This window comes from Protopterus annectens, chromosome 3.part1 (assembly GCF_019279795.1).
Source record: "Protopterus annectens isolate FY-2018-M chromosome 3.part1, PAN1.0, whole genome shotgun sequence".
In the NCBI taxonomy this organism is placed as follows: domain Eukaryota; kingdom Metazoa; phylum Chordata; order Ceratodontiformes; family Protopteridae; genus Protopterus; species Protopterus annectens.
Window position 1 is genome coordinate 144,394,491 of NC_056732.1, and position 21,662 is coordinate 144,416,152.

The 21,662-nt window shown below is 38.7% G+C and overlaps 1 protein-coding gene across 2 annotated transcripts in view; it reads right to left on the reverse strand.

Moving 5' to 3' along the window:
* The window catches only part of MPP7 (MAGUK p55 scaffold protein 7), a 1,877,075-nt gene that overhangs the window by 709,091 nt on the left and 1,146,322 nt on the right, over positions 1-21,662 (reverse strand). For both annotated transcript variants that reach the window (XM_044066673.1, XM_044066671.1), the window contains exon 7: positions 19,538-19,623. In XM_044066673.1, coding sequence (XP_043922608.1) covers positions 19,538-19,623 — 86 coding nt within the window. The remainder of the gene's footprint in view (positions 1-19,537; positions 19,624-21,662) is intronic.

Below are 21,662 nucleotides of genomic sequence, written 5' to 3' on the forward strand. Positions count from 1 at the left end.
GAAAAGGCCACCTCCCAAATTTCTGCAAAACAGTTTTAGCAAAACTTCTCCAAACAATCTAGCAGTGACATTAAAACAAGAAGACATGAAAATACTTTGCAATTCGAGTGGAGGAAAAGATGAAGGAACATATACTAATGTAAACAAATCAGTGCCTGAAGTTGTAATTTCTGAAGAAACATCAAGCACCTCATGATGTGTGAGGCCTCAAAATCGGCATGAATACTATTACAAACATTAGCATTACAATCATTATTGTTAGCAACTACTTTTACCCAAATAATTCACAGAACCATCATTAAAAGTGCTGAACAAAGCTCTTAAGTACGATTTGCGATGAAATCATAAAATGTCCAGTTCTCAGAGAAAGTTTATTTGGAACAACAGTGGGTATGAAACAGGCACTTTGCTAAAGAAAGATTGGTCAACATTAAGCTAATAAAGTTCATTATATTTAGTCCCTTCTCCTGTCAGCACATTTTAAACAACTGCTCTATTGCTGATGATTTGGCTCTCTGCTCTGGGGTAGAATAGTGGCAAAAGACCTGGTCACAGCAACGTTGACAAAAGTACCTGGAATACTGTCCCTTCCTACAGACAGATTATTTGATAAATTCTCAAATTAAAGTGATTTGCTGATGTTTCTACATACATCACAGTACTGGACAAGTCACGTGTCGGAATCTATTTTCCAGCTTCCCTTCCTTACTCTTTTGGTCTGTTTTTTAATAAAAAAGTTTCATAAACTTTTTATTAAACCACAGTCCCAAAAATGTAGGTTCTCCAGTTGTGACATTACGACAGAGTAATGTCAGCTAAGTTCATACACTTCGTGGTGCACATTTGCACATGCGCAATGGTACACTCATTAAAGTCTATGGCAGAACAGATGCTTTGTCTATGCCTATATCACTAAGGTTAAACTTCTTTCTTTTTCCTCAGTACCATGCAAGGAAACTATAAATTTTAAAACTAATTTTGTATAGGAATGGAATGAACAAAATGTTTACTGACAGGGAAAAGTGCTGTTTGGGAGTTTATGGACTGCATGCTGCAGTACTAAAGTATGTTTAAAAATATTGGAAATCTAAACAATTCTGCTGGACTTCTGAGTGCAACTTGAACCAACTAAGGAGAGGGAGAGGTTTCTTTTTACATCACTTCTTTATCTTTTTCTTCCATGTTGTGCACCACATTGCCATGGAAACAGCATACCACTTTCATGGTCTACTGAACTTCATCGCAACGTTTTCTTTTTTTAGCTTCTCACATGAATCCTGCATCTCTTCCTTTCAAACATCCGTAAGAACCAAATTTACTAAACAGATCATCAGGTTGGCCATTTTGTCTAACTTCAGCATAATAATGGATCATTCAGATTAATAACCCACTGCTCAGTTCGGCGAGATCTCATTATTCTTCCTGCAAGCTGCAGTCCAAGGAAAGGGTAATATGATAACCTACAGACTCACAAGGGTGTCAGGCTTAATTCAATATACTTCTGTAACAGTTTTCTACAAAAACAGCGAGAGATGCTTCTTTCTGCACTTGTTGCTCCATCTCACAGTAGTCCATCGATGTTAGTACTCCTGTTCTCACCCTGCAGTAGTACAGCCTTGAAGTTAGAGTCTCATAATGAATGCAGCAAATAAAGTTAAAAAAAGATCCAGAATGGGGCAGGATGGATGACACTATTGAGGTCCAAAATGTGACCAAACATTTTTTTGGAAAAAAGACAAGCTACAAATAATATCTTCCATCCTGTCCTGAATAAGGGAAAGTGTATATGGCTCCTTTCAGCAGAATAGTTCAGGAAAAATTCAAGAGCTTTGCAAAGACAGCTTAACTATTCACTAAAACACTTTATAAAGAAGGAAACATGAGTTTCAAGATGTGCCCTAAGGTGACAAAGTCCAGAGTGATTCAGGCACTTGAGATGGCTCTTGAAGCCAAGGCAAACTCAGAACATATACCTCTCCTACTGGCTGCTTCAGGCCACAGTCAGGACTGCTGCAGAGGGCCTATCATCTTGGGAAACAGGACTGATAATTAAAGGATCAAAACTGCCTGACACTCGAGAGCCTTCTTTGAACAGTGAGGTGGCCCTTTTCTCTTTTGCCACTGGCCAAGTCTAGATAAGGAAATGAGAGAGGTAAAAATGTCTTCCATAGTCACAATCAAAATTACAGCAAAACTGCAGACAGGCCAGTCTTGGACGCTACAGGCAAAAGTCTCAGTCAGAACAGCCAGACCAGCCCTTAGCAGGTCTTAGGAAGGCCTACAAGTTTTTCCAAAGCCTGATTTAATATAAAGGATCCTCAACCCCAACATACAGCATGGCAGAAGAGTGCAATCTTACAATATGTTCAAAGGACCACAGAAGTCAGGGAGCCTCCAGACTGCCAAGCTATCATATTTTTTTTTGTGGGGGGGGGGGGTAGAAGCCCCAGAGTCTTCAGCAGTTAATCATTAAGACATTTCAGGATGGCAGTGGAAAACTGAACAAGGCCAGTCCATTCTGGACCTCATCAAGCTCAGGGTATCACTAAAGTAAAGGACATCAATTCTGTAGGGACTGCAGAACTCTTTGTGCTTATCCAGCCAACAGAAAATATCATCTGGATCACCAAACTTCTAGTATTAGTCTGAGATAGGAGGAGTTTCATGCCCCATCTTAGCTCCAAGCACGACTCTATGCATGTCCTCTGCATAAATGAGAAAGTGAAGGATATTCATCAGGTAGCATGGAATCTGCATGTAATCACATGCTTGTAACAAGTAACATGGGAAGACTGATCTGTCCTGGATTCAGAAATGGCACCAAGCCTTACTCCTTGAGGGTGTAGTTGTGCACCAATGACTCAAGCTCCTACCGACACTAAACATTTATTTGACTGATGTTTACACCTTGATACACAAACTCTGCTGCAGGAAAACCCAGCAACTCACCTACTTGGGCCAACAGACTCTACCAAGTCAGGAAGAATATCCCAGAGGAAAGAAAGCCTTATTTCTCAATACCATAGACTTACAAACAAGTGATTTGAGGGACTACTTCAAAGGATCAAGCCAAATGCCACTGAGTTCTGGTTTATCAACAAGGGACTGGCTAGTGATGGCAAATAGGGACCTACATAGATGGACAACCGGGGATGAAAGTCATCTAGGCATATCCTTGTGCAATGCTTGGTAAAGATGAGTGCAATGCTTATTAGATTTGGAAGACCATTCTACTAATTGACTTCATAGGCCTACTCTGAGTTTCAGTCCTTCCAACATTGCTCCAGTTGCAACCTTGGGCTGCAAATGTAGGACCCATAAAATCCATCCTCATATGAGCTGCATGAGCTTAGGAAAGCCAGAATCTTTTTTTTTTTCAATGACTCCAGGTGTTAGGGATAAAGTATGTCTGTGTTTAACACTGCACATCAGCTCAATGAAAAGCAGATGGGGACTCCTCCAAGTTCTGTTCTCTCACTGACTTAAACAGCCAGTAGAAAACTGGTTTCATGCAGCAAGACATCAGATGAGTGAAATGAATACAGATGTTCAAGGATGTTTCCGGACACTACATACTCAAGAAGGGGGCCTGGCTGACTGGCAATGTAACAGTATAACAGCTACTGTGCCACATGAAGTTAAGACATTTGTAATTTCACATCACTGAAGAAACTCAAATTATATGGAAGCAGCTGCAGGTGGTGGTGATGGTGGTGCAGAAACATTCAATGTTGTTACTTTTGAACACTGACAATCACAATCTTTAAAATTTAAAGTATGAAACTTACAGAACTTGATTAAAAAAAGAAGAAATCTTGTTTTACTGGTTGTGTGTGACTGATGGAAAAAAAAGCCATTTGGAGTTTATTTCTCTATCCAACCAAAAACCTACTACTGCAGCAGTATTAATAAATAAATATTAAGCACAATGGATGTCAGAAGAAAACTTTCTTAAGATATACATATGTGTAGTGTGTGTGTGTATGTAAATATATAGATATATATATATATATATATATATATATATATAGAGAGAGAGAGAGAGAGATATATATATATAGAGAGAGAACGAGAGACACACACACACACACACACACACACACATGATCATTCACTCTGGACTGAATGACTGTGTATTTTGGTCAACTGTTCTCTTTATCCAAATGTTAAAAGTTTCCATGAGTGGAGCACCAAATGTTTGCAGGTGAGGTAAGTGTGGGTTTGGGGCAGTAATGCTGAACCCTGTAGATATTCTGAAGCATATGGCAATGGGGGGAGTGGATGTTCAAGTTTAGGTGGGTTAGGATTAAGTTACCTGAGGGCACAGTTGTAGTGCAGTATGTGTGTGTGTGTGTGTGTGTGTGTGTGTGTGTGTGTGTGTGTGTGTGTGTGTGTGTGTGTGTGTGTGTGTGTGAGAGAGAGAAAAACTGTCTAGGTTAGTGCCACAGTTACAGAAAAGGTTCTTTAAAGGTAAAGGGCAGGATTAGGGTGCAAGGGCAGGGGACAGGGTTAAGGTTAGCATTAACTCCACCCCTGCTTCCTAAGCCTGCACCTTATCATTAAAGATTCTTTTCATAACAGCGACTATCCAGACAACTTTGAGCTGACTGTGTCTTATGGTTTTGTTGCTTTGATTGCAAAATGAAACTGTTTTATTCTGTGATTTTTTGTTTTGATATGTTAAGTTGTTTGATATGCTGAATTTCAGAAATCTGGCTTTGATGACTTCAGTTTTGATGCATCTCCATTACATTCCAATTATTCAAAATAAACAGGCACACATATTGTAAAACAGCATGGTGCTTCCACTGGAAGAATGCCTGACAAGAGATAGAAAAAAGTATTTTTCCCCATTTACTGTGATAGCAGGCAACCTATGTTAATGGGACCAGTCCCTGTTTCCTTGCTTGCTATGAATTCTGTCATATGATAACCTTAGTCCCCCTTACCGGATATCACACCAGTATCTGTTCCTCACAGCAGACCTTTAAGGACTACAAAATGACTACCACTGCCAATCGAATAAAAACAATAGCCAGGCTAATGCCACCACCAAGGAATACTTCTCCACTCAAGCTTCTTAATAGTGAAGATGACCTCAAAGCCTAGCTGCTCAGGAAGGTGGGAATCTTTTCAGCTGGACTCAAAGTTTGCCAGCTCATTTTCCTGGAGTGTCCTTCCATGCTTATTTTGGACTGCGGTAATTTTGATCAAGTAGAGAAGAGTCTGTTAGCAAAGATGGAAGTCAACTCTGACACTCAAAGCCATATGTTTCACCACAATTACTTTTTAGGTCCAAAATAATATCACAAATTCTTTTTTAATTGAAGTACACTATATGCTGGTTAGACACGGACGGTGTTTAATAAGAATTCAGTAATGGATACACTTGCTATAGACTGGTTCAAAAGAACTTTATTAGCAATGATTACAGACATGGGTGCATCAAGTGGACCCATGAGATGCCAAAAGCACTGTAACTTTAGTCGAAAAGATATTATGTTAGGAAAATGTGTTTAAAGAATTGACAAAGTAGTTGGCAAAGCTAAAGCAAAATGAATGGGACTGTGTCTTCTATTTCACGCATTAAGAGGAGCAAACAGGGGCATACAACTAAGCACTGTCATGTGGAAAACAATTCAGAAACGTCCATACAAGGAAACAGAGAGCTGAGTAAGGGTGAAGATGCTATGGAACTTGAGAGTAATAGCCAGGTTAGTTGACATCATATTCTGTTACTACACTACTGGCAAGCTGACAGAAGTGCTTGACAGAATTAGATGAGCAAGAAGTACAGGGCCGACTACATTGGCACAGCATAACTACTTTACTGAAAGACCATAATAATCTACAGAAAGAAACCAAAGTCCACTGAGGCAACCTGCATCCATGGGGAGAAAAAAGACTATACAGTTAACCACGTACAGGTACAAACCCATTAGGGAAGGTCCTACAACTGGAAGTAGTGGTTTCCTACCTCACTTATGATTTAATTATTGGGAACTACTTTCTATTTTTGCAAGACTTTTGGAAACAGTGGTAAGGGAATATTATGTAAAAACCCTGAAATAAAACTAAAGCAGTTCACCAATTTGTAAGACACAGACATTCCCACCACCCTTGATATATACATGCATACATTATATGTGTTTGTGTGTGCGTGTGTGTGTATATATATATATATATATATATATATATATAGGCTCATAGGTTCATACTAGGCTATCTGCCCAAGGGCATTTATAAGCCTAGCCCAGAGTTTTGTGGCTTTCGCCACCCCTTTAGTTTGGAGGATACTATGCCCATTATTTTGCTGTGCCTCTGTCAAGCAGTGACACTGAGATAATCCCTGGGGTATATCTGCGATCTCCCATCCATTGGTCAAGATTTCTCTTGAACAAAGCCAGCGAGGTGCTCTGCCTCACATGTACCGGGATTTTGTTCCACAGCATAGGGAGTCTCTGGGTGATGAATCTGTCCCTCCAGCACATCCTATTAATAACCGGGTCAAGGTTTAAGTCTCCCACCCTTGTAGTTCTGAGGGATCTAGATTTTTTGAGGTGAAGCATGTTCATCAATTCTGGGTTGGACATGGCCTTGTATGTCAGGCACAGGTCACCTCTGAGCAGACGGTAAGCGACTGAATAGAGCTGAAGTTCCTTCAGTCGGGCAGCATAGGACATATTTTTGAGACCCTTTATCCTTTTGGTGAGGAACTTTTGGGGCCTTTCCAGTTGCTGCAGGTGTCGTGTCAGATACATTCTGAATGGGGCATTGTACTCAATCATAGGTCTGATGAGTGATGAGTACAGGGGGACGATGACTTCCCTTGATCTAGATGTGAATCCCTTCATGATCAGGTGGGCAATGTAGAAGGTCTTCCTAACTACTTTGGCAACGTGAGTGTCAAATGAAAGGTTACTGAACCTGGGTCCCCAGATCCCTGATAACCTCTTCTGTGCTTAGTGGGTTGCCACCTATATGGTAGCTAGGGGTAACCTTGTTTTTCCCGAAGGGTATGACTATGCATTTTTTGGCGTTTAACTTTAGGCCATGGCTCTGGCACCAGTTATCCGTTTCTATAAGACCCTTCTGAAGGATATCTGTGTCAGATGTGTTCTCAACTATGGCGCCCATTTTGCAGTCATCTGCAAATTTTATATATATATATTTATATATATATTTTTTTTATATATAGCTAGATAGATATGCATATCTATAGAGTGAAAAGCCAAGATTTGTTTGAGATCATTGTTAAAGACTAAAGTATGGATAAACCTATCTAGACAAGTGGAAGTCCCCTACCACTGCACTACAGAGGCACCCAGTAAAGTTAGACGCTGACTTGGGATGAGACTACCGGATAGGATGAAGAAAGATAGGGATCCCAAAACAGAGTGGGGCTTCAAGTCAAGGTGTCAATAGAGAGAATCTTTTAGAGCACTTGAGTGGAGAGAGCTACCCTTCCTCAGAGTGGAATGAAACACACGAATTCCCATATCTGCCATAGTAGGAGAGAAGGAAGAGCCTTCTACCTCCTGAAGCAGAGGGAGTGAAGATAATCAAAGTGGTTAAGTTTCAAAAGGGGTCCAGTGGGAGAGGCCAGAGATGTAACCAGGGTAGGAGGGGATGTTTCTCCTGTAGGCACCCGTCTAACCCTACTTTGAAATGCAAAACAATCTGGTGTATAGAGTACCAAAGGAGAAGGGAATTATATGATAGTTTTTAATGTCTGGGCCACTTTGATGAGTCCACATGAAAATGACCCATAGCCTTATTTTTGGAGGCCATTTGAGCATGGATACAACTAAACTGTGGGTCCCAGCTGGGCCATGTTGTACGGGATCCTAACAAATGAGAATTATTGTGCCAGCTGTCCTATGAGTCAAAGGGCAGCTCCTAACCTGGCTTCAAGAATCCTCAATCCCAAGGCCATAATTGGAGTTTAATTGAAAAGAATTGCCAATGGACATTGTGGGCCTATTATTCAGATCCATCACGGGACACCAATATATTCTGGCAGTGCTGGTCAAAATTGATAGGATTCCTGAGGCTATCACCCCTGATCTCCCAACCCCAGTATAGCAAATTCCAAAGTAATTGCTAAATAGCTGATACTGTTATTTTTTCCCAGGTGGGGACACCAAAAGAGAAATGAATAGATCAAAGCATGCTTTTCATGTCCAAAATCATGCAACAACCTTCTGCCAAAGTTTGCAGGTGAATTAGCTCAGAATATTAGCGTATCACCTACAAAAAGATGGTCTTTTGGAGTAGTTTAATATGACCCTGAAATCTACATACAGAAGAGTCAAAGAGAAAGATGGGGAAAACTGGGATCAGCTACTGCCCTGTTTAATGTTTCCAGTCCAAGTTTTGCCCCAAGCTTGTAGAGTACTTAACCCTTTTGAACTGTTACATGGTAAAAACCCCAGAGGGCTATTAGATATATTAAATTGATGTGGGAAAAGAATATGACTTCTAAGAATGTTTTAGGGTATCGCACCAACAGAACAGAAGTAATAATGCTGATTTTAAAAGGAGCATATGGAGATAACACAAGCTAGTCAACAGGGAGTCTATAACAGACGTATCTGTAATGGAGAGTTTCAGGTAGGAGTCTAAGTTTTAGTTCTGGTCACTACAACTGAAAACAAATTCCTGGCCAAGTGGCAGGGGCTCTCTGAGGTAAATGAACAAATAAATGAAATGGACTACAAGGTAATATGAACAAGAAAGAGACAGAACAAATCTATCATACAACTGTCTTAAAAGAGAGACATATAAATGTGTAAGTACAGCATCCGAGGTCAGGGACAAAAAAACAAGAAAAGCACATTTTATTCCCTTCCAAGGTGCTGGTGGATAGCATCCTTTGAAAATATCATAAACAGTAAGTCAAACAGTCCCTTCTGAAGAACAAAGGCATCTTTACTCTGTTGCCTGGAAAGACAACTCTTACTAAACATCAAACAAAAACAGTCCAGGGAAAAAGTTAATCCAATAGCCTAAAGAATACACAAAGCCTAGACATGAGCAGTCCAATGGGAGATTAAAAAAAAAAAAAAAAAAGAAGTTGAAGTTAGGAGTGACTAAAGAGTTAGCTTGCAGTTCCAGACATCTTGCTGTACTAGTTGCTAAATCAGATAGTACATTTTAACTTTGTACTAACCTTCAGGAAACTCTAGCGTAGCTCCAAGTTTGACAGCTATCCTATGACTGTGGTAGATGAGTTGGAGAAATGCTTAGGGGAAAGCTTGGTTTCTTACTACGCTGGATATGAAGTTACTGGCATAACCCCTTACAGAGTAAGGCTAAGGAGAAAGCTGCATTCTCAACAGCTGATGGGCTACTTCAGTATATACTCCTCCTCTGCTTCAGTCTCCACGGGGCCTACGCACATTTTAGAGATTAAGAGACCAGTTACTAAATCCTCTCATTTTTCACACCACAGCCTGCTTGAATGAGGAGTTATCCACTTGGCAGATTGCAATTCATATCTTCCCAAAGTCCAATTGTTATTGAATTACCTAGGGAGGCTGGTTGTAAATCAGAAGACATGATTCCCCAAAGCAACAATGACCAATGTAAAATACCTTGAAACTGTAACTGGTATGGCTTTGATCAAACCCCAAATGGAAATAATGCAGTCTGTGAAGGAATGCCCAGTCATCCCTAACAAAAAGCCAGGCAAGATCTTTTTTAGGTCATGGGGCACTATAATGTATCCCACACTTTCCTTCTAGAGCATGTCCCTTAATGAATCTGAGCTGAGTAACACTGACTGAGTAAGTGAGATGGTCCTCAAACGGAGAGGTAGAATTTCAAAGACTTAAGGAAGGTCTGTGTGGTGAACAAGTTGTGATGTAAACCAACTTCTGCAAACCATTTGCTGTTTATACAAATGCTTTAGAAGCTGGGTTGTGGAAGTGTTATCAAAGGAAGGCGGAAATGAAGAATGTCCAATCTGCCATTTAAGCAAGAAACTGAAGGCTGAGAGAAAATAGTCCATGACAGAAACCAAATGTCTGGATAAGTGGGTCTTGGGGTCCCCTACATAATCACCTAAGCAGAGAATACACTCTTGTTACAGATCATGTCCCCAAGATTAGCCGCACCAGCAGATGAAATGCAATATTCATATATGCAGGTGAGTCCTGGCAATTCAGCTGTTCTGTAGCTGTGTCCAACACTCACAGGTTTCACCCACAAAATGCAGAAAATCTGTCTAGGGCCCAGAGAACTTCTAGTAGAGTTGAGGCCAGTGGGTTCAGCCTAGGGACAGGGTATGACAGTTGTAACACAACAAAGTGGAAAGCAGGCATAAAAAGGGATTTCTCTTTGAAACACAGTGCTAGAGAGGGAAGATAATGTGGTATCTGAAAGCGGAATAAACTTAATTTATGACGGAATGCACATCCAAGCAAGGAAACAGGGACTAGTCTCTCTAATGTAAGTTGCCTACAGCCAATGTCATTGAATTCAGCTGTACTCCTGAGCCTTTTTAAGGCCAGAACAGATTCAATATGTCAGACGTTGATGAAGCAAGAGTGCAGAGAAGTCTGGAGCACATTTATTAAAAGAGAGTCTAATTAAGTTAGGAGCAGTCAACCTTGAGTCGAAAATCTGAAAAGTCATATCCACCAGTGGAAGTCCTGGTAACTAACACCCTGCTTTACCTAACCTCCTGTGTTTGGTGAAAGGCTATTTTTCAGCAGTAGTAGTTCTGGTGACAGGTACTTTCAATTGTCCAAAATGAGGACTGTTGGAAAACACCTTTAAAGAAACAGACTTCTTTTATCAGAAGGTACATCTGATATTGTTAGCATAATGTTTGCATTTTGTACTTGCACTGATCATTATCACTGAAGCGGCCAGTGGAATGAACTGTTTGCTTTACTGAAAAATTCAACTAATTTATTTCAGCTGCTGCTCCACTTTTGTTTCTGTTTGGGGCAAAGGCAGCCTTGTTTAACATTTTGTTCAGTAAAATCACCATTTCATGAAAGTCTTGGTGTGTCTTCAAATACCAGACACACATACATATGAATGTGTGAGGTCTCAAGTTTGATAAATGAAATATTTACACATCCAAAATAAGTTAAATCAAGGTTTTAATACCAAATTTTACAGCTTAAGATATTTACAGTAACCCAGGACCCTATGTATTCCATTTACTACCTTTTTTAAAGAGAATAACTGTTTCTCATACACTTCAACAGGATGCAGTAATATATATATATATATATATATATATATATATATATATATATATATATATATATATATATATATATATATATATATATTCTCGTAAAGAAGAATATACGCCAAACCCAGAAACGAGCTAAAACACAAAACAATACCCAATCCAGGAAGGTGAAGTGCTGGTCCAAAAAAGGCAGTTGTGATCTCAAATCGCTGTTGTCAAAACTCAAAAACGAAATCCAAAGGAGATAAAATATACAAACACAGCTTTATTGTAGAACGTGAGCGCTTTCGCGGTATTCCGCTTCATCACACGTCTGATGAAGCGGAATACCGCGAAAGCGCTCATGTTCTACAATAAAGCTGTGTTTGTATATTTTATCTCCTTTGGATTTCGTTTTTGAGTTTTGACAACAGCGATTTGAGATCACAACTGCCTTTTTTGGACCAGCACTTCACCTTCCTGGATTGGGTATTGTTTTGTGTTTTATATATATATATATATATATATATATATATATATATATATATATATACACACACACATATATATATATATATATATATATAATTTTTTTTTTTTTTTTTTTTTACAAAAACTATCTACAGAATGGTGTTTAGGTAGTATCTTCAGAACTTCATGAGTGGGCTGCCTATTAATGCTTTGTTCTATTTCAGTAGTGTAGTGAGAGTTATACCAGTACTTCTTATTTCTTATAGTTTACCTATGACTAAGTCTGTTTTGCCAGTAATGTTGTTTTATGATTAGCTAGTTTATTTTTTTAAGTTATGGTAAAGATTTGTTGTCGCTGGGGCTGATGCAGGTTAAGTGGTATTTATTCTGTGGAAGAGTTTAGTATTTATTATTAGCCATGCAGTGTGTGTAGTTGCACTTCTGTTTTCTTTAACTAAATTAAAGCACAGGCAAGGGTTTAGAAAAAAGGATTCTGACTGGCTGAGTGGTTTGATGATACACATAATGTACACAAGTGTTTTGTTGAGGCACAAAGGATTAAGATAAATTAACTATGTATACTTTGCAGAAAATGCACAGATTTATGTAATGGTGATATTTGGGTATGTTGTTAAATACACACACGCATACATTATATATATATATATATATATATATATATATATATATATATATATATATATATATACACGCACACACACACACATATAGATATAGACACATACACAGGTCCCGTTCATAACTTCAATGTTTCACAAATGTTGTGGGTCAAAAATTGAGATAGTCTGAAATGTTGAATGCTTAGTAAGGCAGGAAGATTGCTTTTTACAGAAATCATAGTACAGCTGGGATCAGGGGAATTTGTCCTTTTCCCTACTGTAGTGCAATCCTGAAATTGGTACATAAAAATAGCAGGGGATGCAGAGGGGTTTGCGCCCAGCAAATTCAAAGTGTTTTTTGTATATCTGATTTTTGAAGTTTTAGATCGTTGACCATATGGTCTCAATCTTTTGACGCTCAGCATTCTGAAAAATTGGTGTTATGAACTAGATCCACACATACACACACACACACACAAATAAATACATTACCTCTCTCTAGCTAGAAATATATATATATATATATATATATATATATATATATATATATATATAGATCTCATACTTCGTACTATTAATCAAAATCCCACCCAACCGAAACCGCTGAACACACTAACGAAAGTGCTTTTCACCGATAAAGCGCTTTCGCTAAAGTTTGTAAAACAAAATATACAAAATAGCACAATTAGAACAAAAAGACCCGCATTACTCAGGCCCCCCCACACACTCCCCCTACTTTTATATTCTCACTTCGAGATCGCACTACAGTGGGGAAAAGGGAACATTCCCTTATCCCCACTGTACTACAATCTTAACAGCCATTCCCCCACAATTTTTTCTATTTCTGAGCATACTTTCGTGAAGGTGCTTTTTCGGTGAAAAGCACTTTCGCAAAAGTATGCTCGGCCATTTCACTTTCGGTGAAACGGCCATTCGAGAAACAGTACGGGATCCATATATATAAGTTTTTGCTTTTTTAAATTATCACTTTCTGCAAACAGCTGTGCTTATTTGTACAGAAAAGGCAATTTACAGCGTGCAAGGGATATCTTTCTGATGTAAAGATAATTAGTTCAATAAACTGAAATATATGGAGCTAGTATGCTGTGGGCATAACAGCATGAGAATTTACACTTATGAAGAATATAGGGACTGCGAATCTGGATGCTCTGGTGCATTTGTTTTTAAAAGTCTCTGCTAAGATTCTAAATGTTAAAAGGCTGAGAGGTATGCCACTGTTAAGAGTGGATCACTCCACAGCTCAGTACTGCACCTAATAAAAGTTTGCCTTCAGCATACCTTCTCAACTGTCCAGAATTTTGCCTCAAATTTTGGTCTGTTCCTCATAAAATTTGTGATTTTCTGGAAAACCACTGAGGACTGAAGTCACTAAATAATGACAGACATGCAAGTTTCAGACATATCTATCATCTGTCCAGAATTTTGTAGAATGTTCTGATTTTTGCCTCACGTTTGGTCTGTTCCTCTTAAAATTTGTGGCTTCCTGGCAACTCGTTAAGGATTGAAGTCACTAAATAATGAAAGTTACTTAAGTTTCAGTTTTAGACTTTATGTCCTTCAGAAAATGCATACCAATGCAAAACCCATTACTCTACCAACTTTCTTAGTTTATAAGAGAAATATTTAAAACTTGTCCTTGATTTTGGGCCTTTATCCCCATCAAGCAGGTTTGGATGCATTGGCCTATTGGCTTGAGGTGGCAGGACTGTATCAACCGGATTTCAATTTCTTTTTGGTGGGTTTAGCAAAACATGTTCTTACCAATAACGTCTTCTATTATCAAGACAACTGTTATTGGCAAACAAAAGGCACAGCTATGGGGGCATCTTTTGCCCCTATATATGCGGATTTATTTATGGCCTATGTTGAAAAACATATTATCTATGATTGCCAAAACAATGTCTTTATTGAATATATTGACATCTGGAGACGTTATCTGGACGATTGCTGGATGGTGTGGAAGGGAGAGGAATACCAACGTATGGATTTTATATCCTATTTGAACAACAATACATGGGGGTTACAGTTTACTGTACATTATGATTTAAATACCATCACCTTCTTGGATGTACGAATAAACAGATTACCTGATCATACATTAGGTACTGCAGTATTCAGGAAGTACCCCCAGTACAACACCATCCTCCATGCCTCCAGCTTCCACCCACCACATATTGCACGCAATATTCCAAAATCACAATTTATTCGAATGAAGCATATCTGTTCTCAGGACTCTTCTTTCCAGCAAGAAAAGTGGGATTTGACCAGCAGATTCAAGTCCCGGGGCTATAGAATGGGGGATGTGTTTGAGGCCAGCAATTATGTTAATTCATTGGACAGGCAGGAACTTCTGACCTACAAGGATCACACAGTCACCGTACCACAACCTATTAGATTTGTAACCACCTATGCCAGGAACTCGGACACTTTGATTCAAAGTGTGCATAGACACTGGAATATTCTGCAATGTGATTATGAGGTGGCCAGTATTATTCCAGAAAGATGTTTATTTTCTTTTCGCAAAGGGAAAAACCTAAGTTCCTGTTTCAATCACTACAAACACAGTAATATGAATAATGCTTCACAATTTTTTCAGACCACACTGACTGGGGAACTACTGAGGGGTTGTTTTCCTTGTGGTCACTGTACCAATTGTCAATATGTATGTAAGTCAAAACAATTTTCCAGTAGAAACTGTGCTGTGGTCTACGATCTTCATTTTTTTGTTAATTGCAGCAGTGATTGGCTGGTATATTTGGTTACATGTAATTGCGGCTCTTTTTATGTTGGACAAACTTCTCATCCACTAAGATTACGTATATCAGAACACATTAGTAGTATTAAGAATAAAAGGGTCCATAATGCACTTTTTAAACATCAACTGGTACATACTACTGCCAAATTTTCTTTTATGGTTATAGACATTATAAGAGGGAATTGATCCAATAAGACAGGTTGGCATTCCATTTTAAATGCTAAAGAAAAGAAGTGGATTGTCAGACTAGGTGGATTATTTCCACCTGGCCTAAATGAACAGTTTTAGGTAAGAACCAATGAGCTTTGAGGGGGGTATATTTAAACAACGATTGATTTATTGCTTTACACTGAGGAAGGCTGTGACATTGTCCAGCCGAAACCGGTCTGTTTTTTGTTGTTTATTTAATAATAAAGTTTTCCAGGTCACAGTATGCTGGCTCCATCGTTTTTCCTTTATTCCCCCCCCCCCCCATTATTTCTGGCTTTGTACAAAATTCTTGCACTAAGACGGCGACAGGTATATCTTTTAGCAATGAACAATAGCGCATTCTTGAGTACTCCAGTGTTGCTTATTTTATTACGTGGTATTACTGCTTGCTTACTTTGCTTCAAAAATAGATATCTAAAATGGATGACATCCTAACAGAATACAGTTGGTCTGTTACATTTCATGAGCAAAAAGGCATGAATGAAATGAGATGGATCAACAACGTAAATAACAATGTGAAACTGTATGATTTGCATACAAAACGATATTTATTTATTTGCAGTTTGTTTGCCAGGATAGTCCAATTGGGCCACAAGGAGTCCATTTTCAATGGAGTCCTGGAGAGAAAAGCTCCAGAAAAATACATAGTACACACTGCACATTTACATTACAGATTATGTCATAGGAATACAAAGTAAATATAAGAAGAAAAGGTTAACAATGATAGAATACATCAGTATAGTTTGTAAAACAGCAATAAAAAAAACTTTTTTTTTTTTTTTTTTTTACACAAAAGTAGCAGCATACGGTAACTGTTAAGTAGTTGGTCAAACAGTTCAATAGAGCTGTGGAATTACAGGAGGCAGAGATGGCGTATTTAGTTCTAGGAGAGTAGTAAGTGGTATTAGAAGGATTAGGTAGGATGGGAACAGGAGCACTTCCATTGTGAAGTTAGGTGCGAGTGCAGCAAGGCTTTAAATGAGGAGAGACTGCTGGTAATGCGGATAGGAGATGGTAGAAAATTCCAGAGGCATGCAAGAAAGAAGGACATTAGGTGATTCCCAGCTGGACATGTGGGTTTGTGCAATTTAATTAGTTTTTGAGAATTAGATCTTAGAAGTCATTCTTGTTCATACATTTCAAAGGTAGTGGCTAGGGAGGGACAAAGAGAGGGGTTGTAAATGAGTGTGTGCTTGGATGAGTTGGGTATAAGTGAGGAGGAGGTTAGGTAGCTCATGCCAGTTTAGTTGGTGAAGAGAATTACAATGGTGAGAAATGGCTCTGTGACCTGCCTCAAATTTTGTTATCTTGTTACAGCAACAGGAGAGTTTTGTTTTGAGGGAGGATTGCAGGTTGGTGTGGATAGATGATGCACCAGAGGGATGGGATGAGATAAGTATTGGCTAGTATGAGCCTAGTGGAAGGAGAGATATAACGATTATGGTGGTATAGCATACCAAGTTTTTTTTGTAGGTTTTTTTTTTTTTGATATTTACTTGTAAATGCTTGTCGAATTTTAGTTGATCATTTATGAGTACTCCTACTAGTTTAGTGTCAGAGACTACGGGAGTACTATTTTTGCTGGTGATTATAAATGAGTGTTTATCTAGGGAGGATGTTTTGGAGGCAGTGAATAACATAAGTGTAGTTTTGGTTGCATTAAGAGCCAGATGGTTGTCTACCATCCACTGCTCAGTAGAGGAGAAGGTGCTTTGGGTAAGCTTATTTAGAGTGGGGATAGAAGGGGAGGAGCAGATAATGGTACAATCGTCGGCATATTGGATGAGGTTGGAGTTTGGAATGGCTTGGTAGACGTTGTTAATGAATATGTTGAATAGTAGGGGGCCTAAAATGGAACCTTGGGGGACACCTGTGGGAGTATTAAGGAAGGGTGAAGAGGCTTTATTCCATTTGACTGCTTGTTGTCTGGTTGTGAGGTAGCTGGAGAACCACTTGGTACAGGAAGGGGATAGGTTTAGTTTGGAGAGTTTATTAAGAAGCAGGTTGTGGGAAATAGTGTCAAACACCTTAGAGAGGTCGAGAAGGGTGGACATGAAATGGCCGGAATCAGGGGCTTTGTTAATTGCTTCAAGGAAGGAGAAGAGTGCAGTGGAGGTGCTATGACTGGGTCTGAATCCATGCTGTGTTTGGATAAGACACTGATTGTTGATGAGGTAGGGTAAGAGTTGATGGTGGATACATTTTTCAAGAAGCTTAGAAATAGGGGATAAGATAGCAATAGGGCGGAAGTTTGGAATGTCATTATTATTACCTCTTTTTTGTAGAGAAATAATAAAGGCTTTCTTCCAGAGCTGGGGGACCTGGCTTTCTGAGATAGTCCGATTAATTAGCATGCAAATATGGAGAGCAATAGCTTCTGTGGCTACTTTTAGGAAGTAGGATGGAATTTCATCAGGGCCATTGGAACCAGGTTTTAATTTTAGGAGAAGTTTTTTATGGTGGATATAAAGATGGGATTGACAGAGAAGGGTGGAGGTTGGGGGAGGAAGGGATGGGTGCACGGTGAGGAGGGGTTGCAGACGTGTTGGTGAAGGATGACTGTTAGCTTGCTTATGAACTCTGTGAAGAAAGAGTTAAATTGGGTGGCTAAGTCCATGTCAGTGGCATCTGGGTTGGGGCAAGGGTTTTCTTTTCTTCCTGAGTTGAGGAGAGATGAGATTCCTTTCCAAAATAGTTTGGGATTGGTGGTGTGGTTGGTTTGGAGAGTGGAGAAATAGGCTTTGCGGTCTGAAGTAATATGTTTTTTTACTTTATTTCGTAATGTTTTATATTTTTTTCAGGTGATAGTGGTTTTATTTTTATGATAACGTGTCCAGGCTTTGTCACAGAGTTGCATGGCAGCTAAGGTGTTTTTGGTTAACCAGGGTACATGGTTACTTTTGATATGTTTTATTTTTAGAGGGGCAAAGGAGTTGAGCAGGTTTGTGAAAGTAGAGTTAAAGTAGGAGAGAGCATTATCTAGGGGAAGGGTCTTTAATAGGTTCCAGTTTGTGCTACTTAGTGCATTTGAGAAGGTTTCAGAATTGAAGTTCTTTAGACAGCAAGTGGAAATATAGGTGTGAGTTAGTTGTATAGAAGAGGGGAGATGGTGGGCAAAAGTGGGGAAGTGGTCAGCTAGTGGGTCTGGGAGAATACCACTATCACAGAATCCAGTCTATTGTACTTCCAAGTAATGGAGTTCTTGGAAGGCCTGGTAGTGGAACTGATTAGTTGTATAAAGTTATATAAGTTAATACTGAGTGAGTTAGTGGGAGATTAGATTGTGGCCCAGTTTATGTTCAAGTCTCCCAGGATTATGTTTTTGTGAGTAATATTGGTAGAGACCCAAAAGAGAATATCTTCAAGGGATGAGATATCTCCAGACGGAATATAGAGAGAGAGAACAAATATGAGTTTATGCTTGTTTAGGTGGAGTAGGGCTGGTATTATTTCTGCCTTGCCAAATTTGGGAAAGGGTTTGGTATAGGGGTGACTAAGAGGATTTTGATTAAAGGAGTGCTACACCCCCCCCCCCTTTTTATGTGTTCTGTCATTCCTTAACATGCGGTAGTTGGGAGGAGTTATTTCAGAATCTTGTATGTGGGGCTTAAGCCAGGTTTCTGAGATGGAGAGAATATTGGGCTGGTTATGTAGAAGCCAGGCATGAAGGTTTGGAATTTTGTTACATAGGCTCTGAGTATTTAGAGCTGAGAAGTGGAGGGGTTTTTGCCTGTTGCTTGGGGATGGGGTGGGGGATTCACAACAGTTCTGTTAAAACCCACTATTTTTCTGGGAGAAAAGTCTTACAATCACATCACTACTGTTCACTGCTCGCTTTGTTTTTCTGTGAGAATTCTCAAGGGTTTCTAAGCTATGAAAAACTTCTGTGCTTCCTGATCTTTTAGAAATTACTCTTGCCCCCCCCCATGGTAAATGAAGGACATACTGTGACAGAAAAAGGATATTCACAGTCATTCACAGTCACCTAGTAAAATCAACACTTGCACTTTTGGAATTATGGAAGACATCTACTGTGTATGCTGTAATTCACTTTATGTTATTTAATGAAAATACTGAGAGACAGTACATGCCCTCTCATAAACCATATGCAGACTTGACAAAAGTTAAAATAATAATTTTGCTTGGCATAAGTTTTCTTAAACAGCCCATTTTTTAGAGCATGCTAGGAAAATCCTGTTCCAAAGCATCCCCAGTCATCTGTATTCTTCATTTTCCTGCTTGTATTACGTTATTAATTTACCAGCTTACCAGAATCTGTATAATTTCCTCAGGACTTTTATCATCCACAGGAATTCCATTAATTTCTTTTAACTCATCTCCAACATGAATAAGACCTGCAAATAAATATTACAGTTTATCAGATCTGTAACCACAGTCTAAAAGAGTGTCAACGCAGTAGAATTTCTTGAAGATGGAAACATACCAACTTTCTGGCAAGTGCTATTGCAGTAGTTCCCTATATAGCAAAACAATGCCTATATACATTACTTAACTTGTGATACTGGTATTCTGCCGTGGGAGAGGGGTGAGAATTCACTGTGTGTGTGTGTGTGTGTGTGTGTGTGTGTGTGTGTGTGTGTGTGTGTGTGTGTGTGTGTTGGTGGCAGCAATGGAAGGTATATGGGTAGTTTCGTCTGGGTATTTTATGGCAAATGTTACATGACAATTACAGACAGATAGAGAAAACATTTCCAAATAATCTGATATAGAATTAAATTACTAGTAAACTATTCTATAAAGAACGGCAGCCTTATGGTTATCCTAGATCATGCAATACATTTTGTTTTTGGCAAAATATTGCTTGTTCATCACTTTTTTTTAAACACACACATAAATATAAAATTGTATAAGTTTTCATTGCAGGAAACATATATCAAGACATACATCACTGCCACTAAATCAACATATCCTGTTTACCATCAATACTAGCAAACCAAATCCAAAAGCAAAAAGAAACCTATTAGGTTTTCCCTTGCAATTACTAAGACACTTCTGCTGCTGCATACAACCATAAAAAATACAAAACTAACTAATCCTGCCTAGATGTTTTCTAAAGCCTACTGATGTACAACTAAATATCACACTACTCAGATCACCAACCTACCAGCATGTTTACAAACACTACAGCATCCTAACTAATTTCTGAACCTCCACCATGATATCTCAAATATCACAAACACATTTTCTACAGAATATTACATTAGTACAGCAATTCCTCCAAATGAGGGACAACACCTCCAATGATGGGGGGGGGGCTCTGTCCCCACACCCTCTTAACTTGTAAATACTAATTCTACGGTCACACAACCATGACCCAAGTAAAATGACACCTACCAGTCAACAGTATGAGAGATGAACATAGCACCGATTAACACCCTGTGAAGCTAACGGGTAATGACACTTTTCCTACCTGCTGACAAGACATACATTTGAACAAACAGGGTAACTATACAAGTATAAAAGCTATTCCACCTTTCACTGCAACACATACCATTGAAGAAAATCAGAAAGAACATATTCCATTTAAACCTTTCACACACCTGCAACTTAACATAAAATAACTCTAAATCACACAGCAATGAAGAAACAGCGAGAATTCCTTGAATTCAAAGTTTTGGTTTACTGTATACAGACTTGAAGATCATACTAACAGATTCCAGAGCACATGAAGAGGCCCAATGACCAAGTTAACAATCTAAAGGTGTCTTAATGGATTCCAAAGTTGCATTGTTCCTGACTGACAAAAGGCATTTAGTTTAACACTGGGCTGAGTAACTGAAGTTGTTGTTCTTACTGGGTTAATTTTCTCCATCAGGTACATATGTATGTTTCCTCTTAGATACATGTCAGAGTATAAAATAATAATCTATATTTAATAATATTCTTAATTCTTCATCAAACAGTGCTCTATAGCTCAAACATTAACTTCCTCCCATTAGTCTATAACAGAGTACAATCCTAGATGGTGCAATCTTTGATCATAATTCATTACTACATTCATTACATTTCCTTGAGGATTTTCTTTGAACATTTTCTAAACTTAACAGGTTATCCTTAGAGTAACTAAAAAATTATGTTTTACACTTCAAAATTGGTCAAACATAAGTGATGTACAACATTCTTAAGACAGCACTCAATGTGGATGTTATTTTCCTCTGTATTAAACCAATAACCCATAAACCTTTACCTTTGACTATAGACGCACTTAGTGAATAAGTCATATTACTGCTTACATATACACTCTTTGGTCCTTGCAATTATCTAATCTGTTTATAATATGACTTCTCAATATGAGAGCATTGTTTGGCCTCCCTGTACCAAAAACATAACTCCACATTTATTATAGTTAATATTAAGACTGTCATTCAGAAAA